At 39.5% G+C, this 14,421-nt stretch overlaps 1 protein-coding gene across 1 annotated transcript in view; it reads left to right on the top strand.

Moving 5' to 3' along the window:
• CLNK (cytokine dependent hematopoietic cell linker) overlaps positions 1 to 14,421 on the top strand; it is a 137,718-nt gene that overhangs the window by 87,266 nt on the left and 36,031 nt on the right. Inside the window, exons 12-14 of the mRNA XM_060096120.1 lie at positions 4,799 to 4,826; positions 9,330 to 9,348; positions 11,226 to 11,307. Coding sequence (XP_059952103.1) covers positions 4,799 to 4,826; positions 9,330 to 9,348; positions 11,226 to 11,307 — 129 coding nt within the window. The remainder of the gene's footprint in view (positions 1 to 4,798; positions 4,827 to 9,329; positions 9,349 to 11,225; positions 11,308 to 14,421) is intronic.

Genomic DNA, 14,421 nt, shown 5'->3' on the forward strand with positions numbered 1-14,421 from the left:
TTCCCTGTGCTATACAATAGGTCCTTATTAGTTATATATTTTATATACTGTAGTGTATATATGTCAATCCCAAGCTCCTAATTTATCCCTCTTCCCCCTTTCCCCTCTGATAACCATAAGATTGTTTTCTACATCTGTGACTCTATTTTTGTTTTGTAAATAAGTTCATTTGCACCATGTTTTTTAGATTCCACATATAAGCAATATCATATGATATTTGTCTTTCTCTGTCTGACTTACTTCACTCAGTCTGACCATCTTTAGACCCATCCACATTGCTTCCAAAGGCATTAATTTGTTGTTTTTCATGGCTGAGTGATATTCCATTGTATATATGTACCACATCGTCTCTATCCATTCCTCTGTCAATGGACATTTAGGTTGCTTCCATGTCCTGGCTATTGTAAATAATGCTGCAATGAATATTGGGTTACATGTATGTTTTCAAATTATGATTTTCTCTGAGAATATGTCCAGGAGTGGGATTGCTGGGTCATATGGTAGCTCTCTTTTTAGTGTTTATAAGGAGCCTCCTTACTGTTCTACATAGTAGCTGTACCAATTTACATTCCTACCAACAGTGTAGAAGGGTTCCCTTTTCTCCACACCCTCTACAGTATTTATTGTTTGTACATATTTTCATGATGCCATTCTGACTGGTGTGAGGTGATACCTCATTGTAGTTTTGATTTGCATTTCTCTACTAATTAAAGATATTGAGCATCTTTTCATGTGCCTTTTGACCATGTGTATGTCTTCTTTGGAGAAATGTCTGTTTAGATCTTCCATCCATTTTTTTGATTGGGTTGTTTGTATTTTTTTTGTTATTGAGCTACATGAGTTGTTTGTATATGTTGGAGATTAATCCACCTGCTAGAATAATGAAAATAGAAACAAAAATTTTAAAAATGGGATCTAATTAAACTTAAATGCTTTTGCACAACAAAGGAAACCATAAACAAAACAAAAAGACAACCCATAGAATGGGAGAAAATATTTGCAAACGAAGAAACCGAGATCTTTGCTTTAAGAGAGGTTTCAATTCATTTTTAGTTGGGCCCATCTAGGTAGTCAGATGGCCATTACTAATGACCACATGTGAATGACCATGTGAGCCTGCTGTAAGGTTCACTTTCCATGAAAACAGAAGGAAGATTGGAGATCTGAGCTTCTTTGGCCAACACAGGAAGAATAGTGCCCGCTGCCTTCCTAACAGCTGCTCCCTAGGCCCCTACGATGAATTGCCCTCCCTGGGAGGCTGTGATTTACATCCAGGGATCAACTGCATCAGTGAAGACAGCTGCAGCCTTACAATTGGCCGTGCTCACTGTGGGTGACAGTGGTGGTCCCTGCTATTGTGTTTCAGCCCCCATTGGTCTCTGCCAGCTCTGCCCTTCTCTATTTTATAGCTAAGTCTTGGCTTCACAAAACAATTGCTGAATTGAAGCGCTTCAGTTAAGGAAAACGCCATTTAGAACATTCATTGACAACTTGAAACTAGGAGAGAATGTTGACGTTTGGGGAATGTTGGTTAGACATTCCCAACCACTTATGGGTCATTATTATGATGTACTTTATATTTTTTGCTCAGCTTTTTTTTTTAACTTAAATAGATGTATTTAAAAGGGAAACATCACCATAAATAACCACAACATAATTTCAGAGCAAAACTTTCAGCCTGGGGGAGGTTTTCTCTGTTAAAAGGGAAGAAAAGTAAAGTTAGAGTGATGTTTAGGATATACTAACCACTACATGGAAACTCTCTCCTTGACATAATTAGAAAGAAGAAGAAAAAAAGTTTCCAACTATGTATCCATTGTAATTTGAATACCATGGTCCATGCACCAAATAAAACTCACCCTGAGAAATCATGAGAGTAATCATCATTTGCTGTAGGTCTAGCTACACATGGCCACTTTAGAGTCCTCGGCGCTGTGCAAAAAGCAATGCTACAAACCTTAATTTTCTGATGAGGACACAGAACTGCAGACTGGCCATCGAGCCATGAAATTTCCTTTAAACTTCAGCAAATTCAGTGGCCTGAGGTGCAGGATTCAGCCAAAATTTAAATAAAGTGTGTGATATTTTACCAACAAAACACTCATTTGCTTAACTATGGTTTTACCTTTTCAACTAGTAATGCTGATACTGCATCAGTTCAAGCAACCTTAGTGGCAAAAATGCATATTCTGATGATTTGGGTGGTGGAAAAAATCATTATTCATATCAAGAAACCATAAAAAGAGAGAAAGTATGGATTAGGAAGAAGATATACAAATTCACATTCATGAATGGAAACTACTGATTTCAAAGTGTAAACTTTATTATCATCATAGTTTTGCAAGATGCTGCTTTTGTGGGAAACTGGGTTAAGGGCGCATGGGATGTCTCTGTATTATTTCCTACCACTGCATGAGACCTACAATTATGTCAGAATAAAAACTTTAAGTTAAAAGAGGGTGTGAGTGTTAAAAGTGTTATGCAGATGTAAGGTGTTATTTTTTCCAAATAGCTTTCACATATATTATTTCGTGAGAACCTTAATCAATCCTCTTCATTTCTGTCTGCATTTACTCATCTTACAGGTGGGAAAAGGAAGCTTTAGAGAGGAAATTTCACTTATTGAGTGAGATGGCGCTCAGAGATGACAGAGCAAGGACTCAAATCCAATTCATTTGAAACTAAGCCAAAAACTAAGAGAGGCTCAGGAAGGGCTATTTTTAGAGTGAAAGGCATTATCCCCAAATGCACACTGAGCACCTACTTTGCACAGGAAAGGATGTGGAAAACTTATTCTATGTAATCAATGACCATGTTTTATTTACTGGCCATCTCCAGCAGCCGATCATGGGAAGACTTATGAGTGGAAAGGTGCTCTCAGAGAGGCAGGGTGGTGCTGGGGAAGGAGGCCAGAGTCCACCCTGCTCCACCATTCTGTTACTTTGTGCAGGTCTCCATGTCTTCATAAATTTCATTGAAGAGACCCCATAAAGCCCGAGGCCTCCGTTTTACATGTGAGGGGAGCAACCAGCTCATGGGGGTCTTGTCACTACAGGTATTTCAAGGCCCAAGGAGAGTTTTTGTGCACAGAATGGACTTCTTAAAATTACTTGGGTTCTCACTTAATAATCCAACTTTTTAAAGTTACAAATTCCAAAGCCTAACTTTCCTGAAGCCTCAAATTTCCATCGATAAAGTATATTGCTGATTCACAAGTGGAGTGTTTTTACCTAAACAGAGAGACAATCACTCTGCTTGTTACATTACATCAGTTAAGACATAAGACATTTAGGAACTCAGTTAAATCTCCTTAAACATTTGAAATACCTTTATTCACTAAATGTAATTGATTTTTTAAGTACTCTAATGCTGACAGGGCAGGTTTAAACCCTAACAAGCAAAACTTTAACATTTCATTTTTATAAATCTAATAAAGTTAATATATAAATATAACAAAATTCAAGTTCTCTTAAACAGTTTGAATGGTTTGCAAATAATGTTGAACATAGCTTGACTCTTATTAACTTAAAATCACAAGTCTAAAATCAATCACCCCTTTTAAATTGAAGCCACATGGCCAATCTCTCAGTATTCCTAAGATGCCAGAGTTTCTTAAACATTAAAAACACTGAGATTAGCCTCAATTTAGCTCCAAAAGAATTAATATTATGAGTGTCTGTTCTACTTTATTACTTCTAATTGTTCCTCTTTATCTTCCACTTGCCCCGTTAAAAGGAGGAGGCAGGGTGAAGATGTGTTATCTCAGATGGACTGATGAAACAGGTTAAAGAATGTGGAACCTCAGTACACTTGCTTCTTGCTTGGAGACCTGAGACCAGGGTATAGCATCTGAGTGCTGTGTGCTGCTGGGATCATCTTACCTGTTACAGACAGACCTTTATAACTCTAGATCAACAGCCTTCAGCTAGGATTGGTGTCACAACCTTAATCTCCTGGCATCTCTTCAGTTCCAGTCTTTTCACAGACAGACCTAGGTAGACAGATGTGCACATCACCCACACAAGTCCCTTCATAACCTCCTCATCTGGCTTTGCCCACATTCTAACAATAGTGCCCACTGGACGCCCAACATTTTCCTTTCTATCTCTAGCAATCGTCACAATAACCCTCTAAGATGAATATCCCTGTGCCACTTTGTAGATGAGAAAAATGAGGTTTAGTGAGGCTAATTGACTCAATTGTCAATATAAATGAAGGGCTTAGAGTTTCTTCTGAGACCCCCTCCAATGGTCTGATGTCCACTTTATCAAATGCCATGTTGAATTCTTTCCCTATCATGCAGTTTTGTGTTTTTCCTGTCTCAGATCTCCTTTAATTATCAGCATCCTTTCTCTCATGCATGCCTTCCTGGGATCCAGCTGTACCACAACTTCACATTTAAAATCCTTTATACTCCCTCAAAGCAAAAAATGAAGAGCTTTAAAATGAAGGTAATAATAGCGGGTCTTTCTGTGCTAATGAAACTTGACATGGAAAACCAAATGTCAGGAGAAATGATGATGTTATTTAAATTCTCCTCAAGTGAGAAGCAAGTTTATTCATGTCCTTTCTGTCACCACCTTTTATATTGGCTCATAACTTCTTCTTTTGCTTAGAAAATTATGAGAAAAATAAACAGGCTTTAATTTTATAGAACAGTGATAAATATCACACTGGACTATGGGCTATTAATTTGGCAATGAAAATGTAATCAAGGAGTTTTTAAGAACTCAGAATGATTTTATCTTGATCATTATGAACTATATTGTATGTAACACCATATTTCTTTTCCTTGCAGACAGATAAGCTTAAAGAACTTAAGTGAGGTAAGTAGCAATTGTGTCCTAGGAAACAAAGAAGGGAATTTTTGTGCAAAGTGTCTGTGATTGGCAAGATACTTAATTATCATAATAGAAATGCTCAATATGTATTAATATCCCTATTTTAAAGGTGATAAAACTAAAGCAAAACAAAGTAAGCTCAAGATTTTAAATCAAATTCCTATTTTGCCACCATATTCTGTGTTTATTGGTACAGTGATGAGAAGAGCATGCCCATGATCCATGAAGGACATCAGGTTTCTACCGAGGGCTTCCAGCCTCTAGCATTTCAGAAATAAATGTTGGAAATTGTGTAATACTTTGCTATTTGTTCTTCACAAGAGAGACAGGACTGCAGAGTAGAAGGAATAAGAGATACAGAGTTGCACAGACCTGAGTTAGATTCCCACTCTGCCACCAATTACTTTGTGAACTTGGGCAAATCCTCCTGCCCCTACCCAACCACCCCATTCTGTTCTGTTTTCCCAATCAAAAAATAGAGGTGGGTATCCTCAACTTCGCAAAGTTGTTGTGACAAAGTCAGTCAGTCAGAGTCAGCACATAAACCACCAGGTGAGCAATAGAGGCCCAATAAATGGCATGAAGGTCAGGTAAGATGGAACTATCTTAGAGCCCTCTTAGATGTTTACTTTCTTAAGCCCCCAGAGAAGTTCCTTAAGCAGATGGTAGGTCCTCACTTCACTCCCACTGGCCTCCTAAGGGATTTGGTTCTTATCTTAATATTTGACTTTTGCTCTTACATCATCTAGAACATAAAGGTTGATCTCTTTCTTTCTCTCCTTCTTTCTTTTGATGTTGAAAACTCAGATTCTGTGTACCAGTGCCAAACTGAATCTTGGAGACAGTGTTTTGGGTAAAGTAGAAAAGAATAGCTTTATTGCTTTGCCAGGCAAAGGGGGACACAGGGGGCTCCTGCCCTTGAAAACTGTGTGTCCCAACCCGGGAGGATTTGGTGAGGAGTTTTTATAGCAATAGTACAAGGGCAGGGTTGCTGATAAGGATCAGGGTGTGGGCAGGGCCTGCATTCCTTTAACCCGGCCTCAGGTGGTCTCCTGATATGTTTCTGTGGTTTTCGAAGTTATCAAACTGTGACCTTCTCTCTGGAATGAAGAATGTTTCATCAAGTAGTTAACATCTTCCATTTGTTGGGGATTTTAGCTCTGCAGAAGAGCTCAAAGATATTGTTATGCGTATCCCTTGAAGCAGAACCAGGACCCTGCCCCAAGGCTGCACTATTGTTTCTTGGCTGCTCCTCCCTTGTCTCAGTATCCCCTCCCTTCCCTGATTAGCAACTGTTTGAATCTGCCCTGTGGGACTCAGAGAAGGTCATGGAGTCGGGAGTCTGTTCCCTACAAACAAGGAACAGGGGACACAGAAAGGCTTCTGTGCCCAGGAGCCCCACAGGCTCTTGCTCGGTTTTACTTTCTCCCTTTTTTCTTTCTTCCTTTCTTCCTCTCTTTCTTTCTTTCTCTCTCTCTTCCTTCCTTCCTCCCTTCCTCCCTCCCTCCCTCTTTCTTTTTCTTTCTTTCCTTCTTTCTTTCTCCCTTCCTTCCTTCTTTTCTTCTTTCTTTCTTTCTTTCTTTCTCTCTCTCTCTCTCTCTCTCTCTCTCTTTCTGGTGTTATGAGAATGTTAAAATTAAGAGTCACATTTCTAGCTTGTCTGTCAAACAAGATATTTATGACCTCTAATCCACAAGACAATCATGTCAAGGAGGATAACACGTGACCGCTAAATGAGAGGTGCTGTTCAAGACTTCACTCAGCTTACCCTCTTCTGGGAGTTGTTGGACTTCCCAAGTGCCACCAGGAAGGAGAAAGTTGGGGTGGTACTCTGCTGCTGGGGGAACCCACACATCTAGAGGAACTCCACCTCTTTCTTCTTATGGGTTGGTTTATGTGTCCCGAGTAGGCAGCTACTCAAGATGACCTATATCCATAACTCACTGGTCAGTCTAAAAGGGCAATAACCCCACCAATCACAAACAAGCAAGAAGGAAATGGGGAGGTCAGTCTTAAGCAGCAGGGATCATGCAGGACTCTTTGTTTTTCTTGCAACTTTGGTTGGCCTTCTGCTAGAAGTTGATATTATCTAAAGAACAACAAGGCCTAGTGGAAAAACACATTCTTCCTCCTTATCTTTTGCCAAGACACTTCCTCATTGTTTGTTTGGACTGAGAGTCAAGGCCATTTCTCTATTCCAAAAGCCCATCTCATAGGGCACATGCCATGCTTGTGTGAGTGTTAAGTGCTTGCTCAAATTATATCTTGGGGACCAGAATTCATTCCAGCAGAAATGATGTGCCACCTGCCCCAATTCAAATTCACATAGCACTTTATAGTTTTCAAAAAGTAGAAATTTATTGTCTCCTTTAATTCTCAAAAGAAAGAAAGAAAGAAAGAAAGAAAGAAAACCCTAAGAGAAAAAGAAGCTTCAGAGAGGTGACAAGAATTGCCAGGGTTCCCACAGCTGGCATATGGAGCCACCCTAGAAAGCCCAGAGTCCTGATCTAATCCCCATGCCCATGACTTTGCCCTAGAAAATACAGAGGCACCCCTGAGGTGAAATAGTGGGGAAAAAAGGAAGTAAGGAAAGGAGGAAAGGATGAGAGGGAGGGAAGGTGGGAAATAATAAAGAAGGCATTACTATTTAACTTGAATATGCTAATTTTCTAACCAAAAAATAGTTAAAGTAGGGAAACTAGAGAGATTTCACTCCATTTTTCTAATTGCATTTGAGTTTAAATTCAGAGCCCTGAAGCAAAAAATTGGCTGGGTCTCAAATCAATAAAAAAAATTGCTCCCCCAGACAGATGGCTTCCAGGCTATTTTTACAGCAAGGTTTTCTCCCCTCCTTTGACAAGCCTGAGAACCACAGCCGCAAATGATTGAGCACCTTGAACTGCCAGGTTCAAAGTCCTGAGGAAGACTCAGTGGGGAAACTTTCAAACCACCCATAAAAACTGGATTCATTCATTAACCTTTTTACATAGCCTATAGTTTTGCCTTTATTTGCTGTCCATGATGAAATGTATGTCCTCGTTCCAGAAAACTAGGGGATGCCAAGCTCTTTGAAACAAAAGGGCTTGTCTCTTGGTTAGCCTTAGAAAAGATGTACAATGCCTCTCTAAGCTATTTATTGATGTTATTCTTGTCTATGAAGTCAATGTGAGTAAGGAGACCTGGGCTCCAGGGTCAGCTCAGCCACAAGATAACTGAGAATCTAAGCAAATGGCACCACCTCTTTGGACCTCATCTGCAAACCACTGGCTTTAACTTTTCATGGACCTCAGACCCCTTTGAAAATTTGATGAAAGGTATAATAAATCTTCCTCACCCCAGAAAAAAGATGCACATATTTATAGAGGAAAAAAATTTAGCTTTTCATGTCAGAAGGTTCATGGACCCCACTAGGCCATCCAAGGCCCTCTTGCATCACCCAAGTTAAGAAGCTTTAGTCCAAATGACACCTGTGGACTTTCTCAGCTGATGCAATGCATGAAATGGATTTTAGAAAATTATTTGCAGTTTAGTAAATACTTCAGCACATACTATACTTCTTGCAAGGCATTTTGATTCTTCAAGAATATAATAGGACTCAAGAATACAAGTCCCATAAGCACATAGACTTTCATAATGAAGAATGATCAAGAATTCTACTACTATTAAGGAAAAAAAGAGAATGAAAATGTTTGAGAAGAGAAATGGCTACATTTAGCAAGAATACTATGAATATTTTCAAGCTAATTTTTAAAAATAAAAATTCCAAAACAGGTATAAAGAAAATTAACCATGGCTTTCATCACTTAAATGCAACCTCTATTAATATAATATTTTATCATATCTCTTCAAATCCTTTTTTCTACAAACACACACATACCTGCTTCTAAATATGTCACAAGCCCAGTTTTTAATCCTGAACACTTTATGTAACTTTGAGATATACTTACAATGTAATCTTATTCCATACTCTACGTAAATACTTGCAATGCATTTCTAACATTCCAATAGTTAGTATAGCACCAAAAATTACTTAATAGTTCTCATTAGAGGCTTATGTAGATTGTTTCCAGAGTTTCAGTATTATAAGTAATGATGTACTGCACATCTTTGTACATGGAACTTGATCCAGATTTCAGGTTGTTGTCTAAGAAAAAGAAACTCATCAGTGGAATTCTGGGGATAAGAATAAGAGTATTTCTAAGGCTCTTAATAGCTATGGTTAAATTCGTTTCCAAGAGTCAAAGCAATTTATAGTCCCACCAGCAGAGTGTATATTTGCCTGTTACATCACACAAAGAGTATAAAATTTTTATTTTTGCTTAGTCTTTTGGAGGATTATTCATAGATTTTAAAAAATCTATCCTAACAAAAATGTTGCTCAAAGTCTACTAACCAACTGCTCTAAAAACACATATAGTATAATGTAAAATTCTCTGTCACTAAGAGTAACTCAATGTTTGTTTGTTTGTTTGTTTTAATTCAATACAGGTCCTTGGAACAGAGAAAGGTGAACTATTTATATTTGTTTTCTTATCCTAATATCATTAGGTTAAGTCCTATTTCCAGGTTAATAGCATTAGTCATTTTTTTTAAGGATTACTTGTTTCAAGGCCTGGGATGTATGGACACGTATGTGGGTGCATGATGACGTGATCCAGATGGATCCAGGACCTCAGAGTCTATTCAGGAGTCTTGTGGTCTGAACAGGGTAATTTAAATTGGGGGTGGGGTAGAGGTCTTTCTTCAGCTACAGGCTACTGACAAGGAGGCACACTGTCACCCACTGCCACTTGAGAAAGACATTGCTGGCCTGCTGCTCCAGAGAAGCTCTTGGTCTCTCCATCTTTGATGTCACACGTGCATACACACATAAGCCCTCATGCATGCACACATACACACATGTGCACACTGCGGATATCACTGTTCTGGAAGCATGCAATCCAACACTTGCTAGATGGCAGGATGCTAATCTGGTGATACCTTCATGCTCACCTTTGGGATACTGTTCACCATTCACTTAGAATGATGAGTTATGTCCAGAGCTGAAGGACCTGAGCTATGGCCCAAAGAGTTAACGCAGGCAGCCTAGTTTGACAAAGCAACACTGGGCTAAGATTTCAGAGGCTCAACACCAGCTGTCTATGTGTTTTGGCTAAGTTGCACTGACTCTGTGAGTCTCAAGTCTGCTCTTTTTACATTGAGGAAGTTAGACTGGAGTGGGACCTAATCTGGGTTTGTGGATTCCCAAGGGTTTCTGATGGAGGAGTGAGGGTCTGTTGGCAATTCTAAATAATTTTAAAATCTAAAGGAAACTGTGCCCTTTTCCACAATAAAGCTCAGTATCCCACTGAAATGTTGAGGAGTTGTTGCCTCAGGCTTCAGTGATTATCAACCCAGCAATGTGACATTGATCAGCTCACAGATGTGGCTGTTGATGACCTGAAATGATTTTATGGGGTGTATGACTAGTGGACCAGTCACTGACTCCAATCACTTTTCAAATAATGACAGCCCTTCAGTCAAAGGTGTTGAGTTTGTGATCAACCTTGGACACAACACAGAGTAACAGCCAAAATTAAGACACGTCAGTGTTTATGCTTCCTTAACTTTACTACTTACCACTGCACCTGGAAGAGTGTTTTATGGGATTCCCTATCATAGTATTATTATGTGCCCTTGGTAATTCTGGATGGCTAGTTAAAATCTATCCAGGATGAAAAGTAAATAAAAAGTGGTAACACCAATGACATATGTAATTACTGAATAAGTCCAGTTCCTGTGGTTGTCAAAACTTTTCAAAACTTGAAAATCAAAGGGGAACAACTGAGAAAACGCACATCTGGTGGGAACAAGATGGAAACTGCTGGTCTATAATAGAATCCTGGGAGCTCCCCTGCCCTATCACAGGAGAGATAGGAGAATTCAGGTGTGCCTGGGTCCGCATCAGGCATCCCCCTACCCTACATTGCTCAGAACAGTTCTTAAGTTTAACATTTTTGTTTATGTTTCTATGTAAGTTTTCATTTGAATGGAGAATTCAACCTTGGTCCACTTCCACTTCAAGCCCTTCCAATACCAAATACCTTCCAATGAAATATTCTATATTTTGGCAAGTTCAAGGATGAGTTCCAGATTTAATATTTTTTATAATATTATTGAATATTCAACATTCAAAGCAATTTTTATAGCCTCAGGGAAAAGTCTGTCCCAGGAGCCAGGGTTATTGCAGAACACGTGGGTTACAGTTTCCACTAAACACGAACAGCTTACTCTTAATAATCAGAGATTACTTGGATGAAATTATAGCAGTTCTGGTAGACTTCTAATGGTCTCCAATAATTTTCCTTTTGCAACCTGCCCAAATTCTGTGACGCCTTTACACAGTTCCTCATCATCAGATGAAGCCTGAATTATCTCACCTGTCACAAAACCAAAGTCCTCAAGAGATTCCTCTTGCCATTGCCAGGTAAGGAGCCAGGAATCCCTAGCTGGGTCCAGCTTGGGGGTCAGGTCATGTTTTCTGGGATGATGACTCACAGAGGCTTCCTGAGAAAGAGAAACTCTGGCCTTTCATAATGAGGCCCAGTGTTGAGACCCCAGGGAAACCTGTGAATCACAGTTGTTGTTGAAGTTAATAACATTGTTCTTCCTGCACTTTGTAAGTGATTGATTGCATGTTAGAAACGATATTTGAAAACATGGATATTAAGTAAGGAGGATTAACTGGAATGGAGGCTAGTCAACCTGGGAAGAAAAGTTGGCTTTTCTAACTAGTCTCAGTGGATAACACACAGAAGCTATGATTACTTTGGAAAAGCACTTTATAAATGGCCAGGGGTTGAAAATGCCAATATCTGATTAAATACTTGCCTGATCAGGTTATTGTGACAAATGTCATCCCAACAGAAGAGTCAAGGAAACTAGTAAGGCTCAGGCTGGTGATTCATTGGCCAAGGTCACATTCATTAGTGGTAGCTTCCTTAACATACAGTCTCCAAAATTAGTGCCATCAGGCCCTCCTGACCCCAGTCTGACCAGTGGCTCCAGCTCAGTTCATGTCACTCTCCACCGCCTCCCAACACAGGACATTTGCATGTGCTATTACTCTGCCTATAACACCACACCCCCATATTTCCCTCTCTCCACCCTCTCCCTACTTGGAAAACTCCTCTTTATCCATCAGACCCCAGCTTAAAGCCACCCTGAATACAAGAGGTAGTTCTGACCCATTCCCCAGAGGGAATAAATGGGGCCCAGAGAGACTGAGTCTCTTGCCATTGAAATCAAGTCCAACTCCACTCTTCAGTAGCCCATCATGCCTACACTGACTTGATTTTAAAAATGTAGCCCATAAATCTTGACTTTCCTTAGTGCCTGCCCACAGTTAAGGTGCTCTTTTTTTATTTAATAATACGCTGTTTGTGATGGAATAGAGTATTGCTTAAGAGGGAGCCCCTGGAATCATGCTGCCTGGCTTCCTCACTTACAAACCACGTGGCCTTGGGCAATTTCACTCACCTTCCATGTGAAGCTGAGAGCAGGGCCAGACCTGTTCAACCTGCCCATGTGCCTGCTAACCACCAGCTCTCAATGCCATTGCCAGGTCCTATATGTTAGGGGCATGGTCTCCATCCCCCACTCCCTTCCTCTCCCTCACTTTCTTGTCCTATTTCACACCTTCAGCAACTTTGTTCTCAGTCTTTGACCTGTGGACATTAGGACTACAGTTTCATAACTCTTATTAGGCTGTTTTCAGTTTAAGACCCAATCTGACACAAAACTCTTGCCCATACAATAAGTACATACTCTTTCTTAATGTAATTTTCTGAAAGGAAACAAAAAACCATCATATTATAGTGAAAAGATAATGAGATTTTAGTTGGGCCCACATCTGTAGTAGTTGTTATTCAGTGTGGTTTGGCTTCTTTTGTTTGTTTGTTTGTTTATTTGAACAAAGTCTCCTGATTTTTCTTTCTCTCTTAACTGGCTGCTTCTTCTAAGTCTCCCTTTTAGGCTTTTTCCCAAACTGACCTCTGAATGTTGGTATTCCTCAGATCCTTCTGATGTCCTTTTTTCTATCAGTAAGAGTGTAGTCAGTTCATCCATCCCTACAGTGTCAGGGTCAACTCTATGTTGATAATTACTAAATCTCTATCCTCTGCCCCAACCACCCTTCTTAGCCCCAGACCCATATATCCAGCTACCCAATGGGCAGTTTTCCTTAAATCAGTGACAGGTATCTCAAATTCAGTGTTGGAAACTGAACTCTTCATTTCTACTTTCATTTCCGGACCAACTCTCTCCTCCTACAAACTTTCTCACCTCAGTAAATGGTATACTGTCTTTCCCATCTTTACTCTTCCCATCCAAATCATTAAAAACTCCCAAAATTCTCAAATCTTAACTCAAAACGGGTCTTGAGTCTATCCATTTCTACCCATTTCCCCAGCTCCCAACATAAACCAGCCACCATCAACTCTTGCTTAAATAGTAGCCTTCTAATGAAACAGTAGCCTTCTAATGATACATCTTCATACCCTACCCTCCATCCATAAGGAACTACTTTCTGGTCTCTTGAAGAATAAGCCATGTTTTCTTGCCTTTGAGCCTTTGCACCTGCTGTTCCCTCTGCCTGGAACACACCGTTACTCCTCACCAATCTCCTATTCACCTTTCAGAAGTCAGCTCAGTTAGCATATGTCCCAGGAAGACTTTCCTGAGAATCAAATCAATTTTGTCTGGATTAAGTGACCTTCTTCTGCTACCACAGGATCTTCTGCTGTGCTCACCTCTATCGTGGTGTTTACCCCACATTGTGATTATGGTATAATCATGTCTTCCCTCCATAACTTAAGCTGCTTTAGGGTAGAGGCCATGTCTTATTCATTTGCTATCCCCCAAAACATACCATATACTTAGAAAATGCTCAATAAATGTTTATAAAATGAAAGAATTATCATTTCTATTTTAGTTTAGGTAGTTTTTTTTACTTATATTTTTATAAACTTTGTACACAAAACCTAGAATATCCTCAGAGGATATTCCTATTCTCTCAACATTTTCTAAAAATCCTGAAAAATTAGGGCAATGAAATTTTGCTATCTGTGATTTTTCTTTTCCAGCTATTTAACAAAATTGTACACTGGCTCCTAGTAAAGGGATCCTGGTTTTAACAGAATCAAAGGCTTAGATAGCAGGAGAAGTCTAACCAGTGATGACAGCACAGTGTGGTGGTTCAATGATCTAATGGCATTTTTATCTCCCAAGCAAATCATAAGACCCCAGGCTTCTGTGGAGATAACCAAAACCAGATATGTACTCAGTTGATTTCATTGATGCTGGAAAAGGGCTAGATTTCATTGAATTAACCCAGAGGCTTTATTCAATTGAACAGTCGTGGCATAGAGCATGCTCCATGTAATTAGATTTAACTGTAGGAGCACCTAGAGTTTAAAATGATGATGCCAACAACAATACAAAATGAACCAGAAAATCAGAGCTGAGTGTTACACAAAGCCAAACATTAAGGAAAGCGCCAAGTAAAGCCATTGGTAAACAGTCTTTTCTTTTTTTATATAAA

The sequence above is a fragment of the Mesoplodon densirostris genome, chromosome 1 (genome assembly GCF_025265405.1).
Source record: "Mesoplodon densirostris isolate mMesDen1 chromosome 1, mMesDen1 primary haplotype, whole genome shotgun sequence".
Lineage (NCBI taxonomy): Eukaryota > Metazoa > Chordata > Mammalia > Artiodactyla > Ziphiidae > Mesoplodon > Mesoplodon densirostris.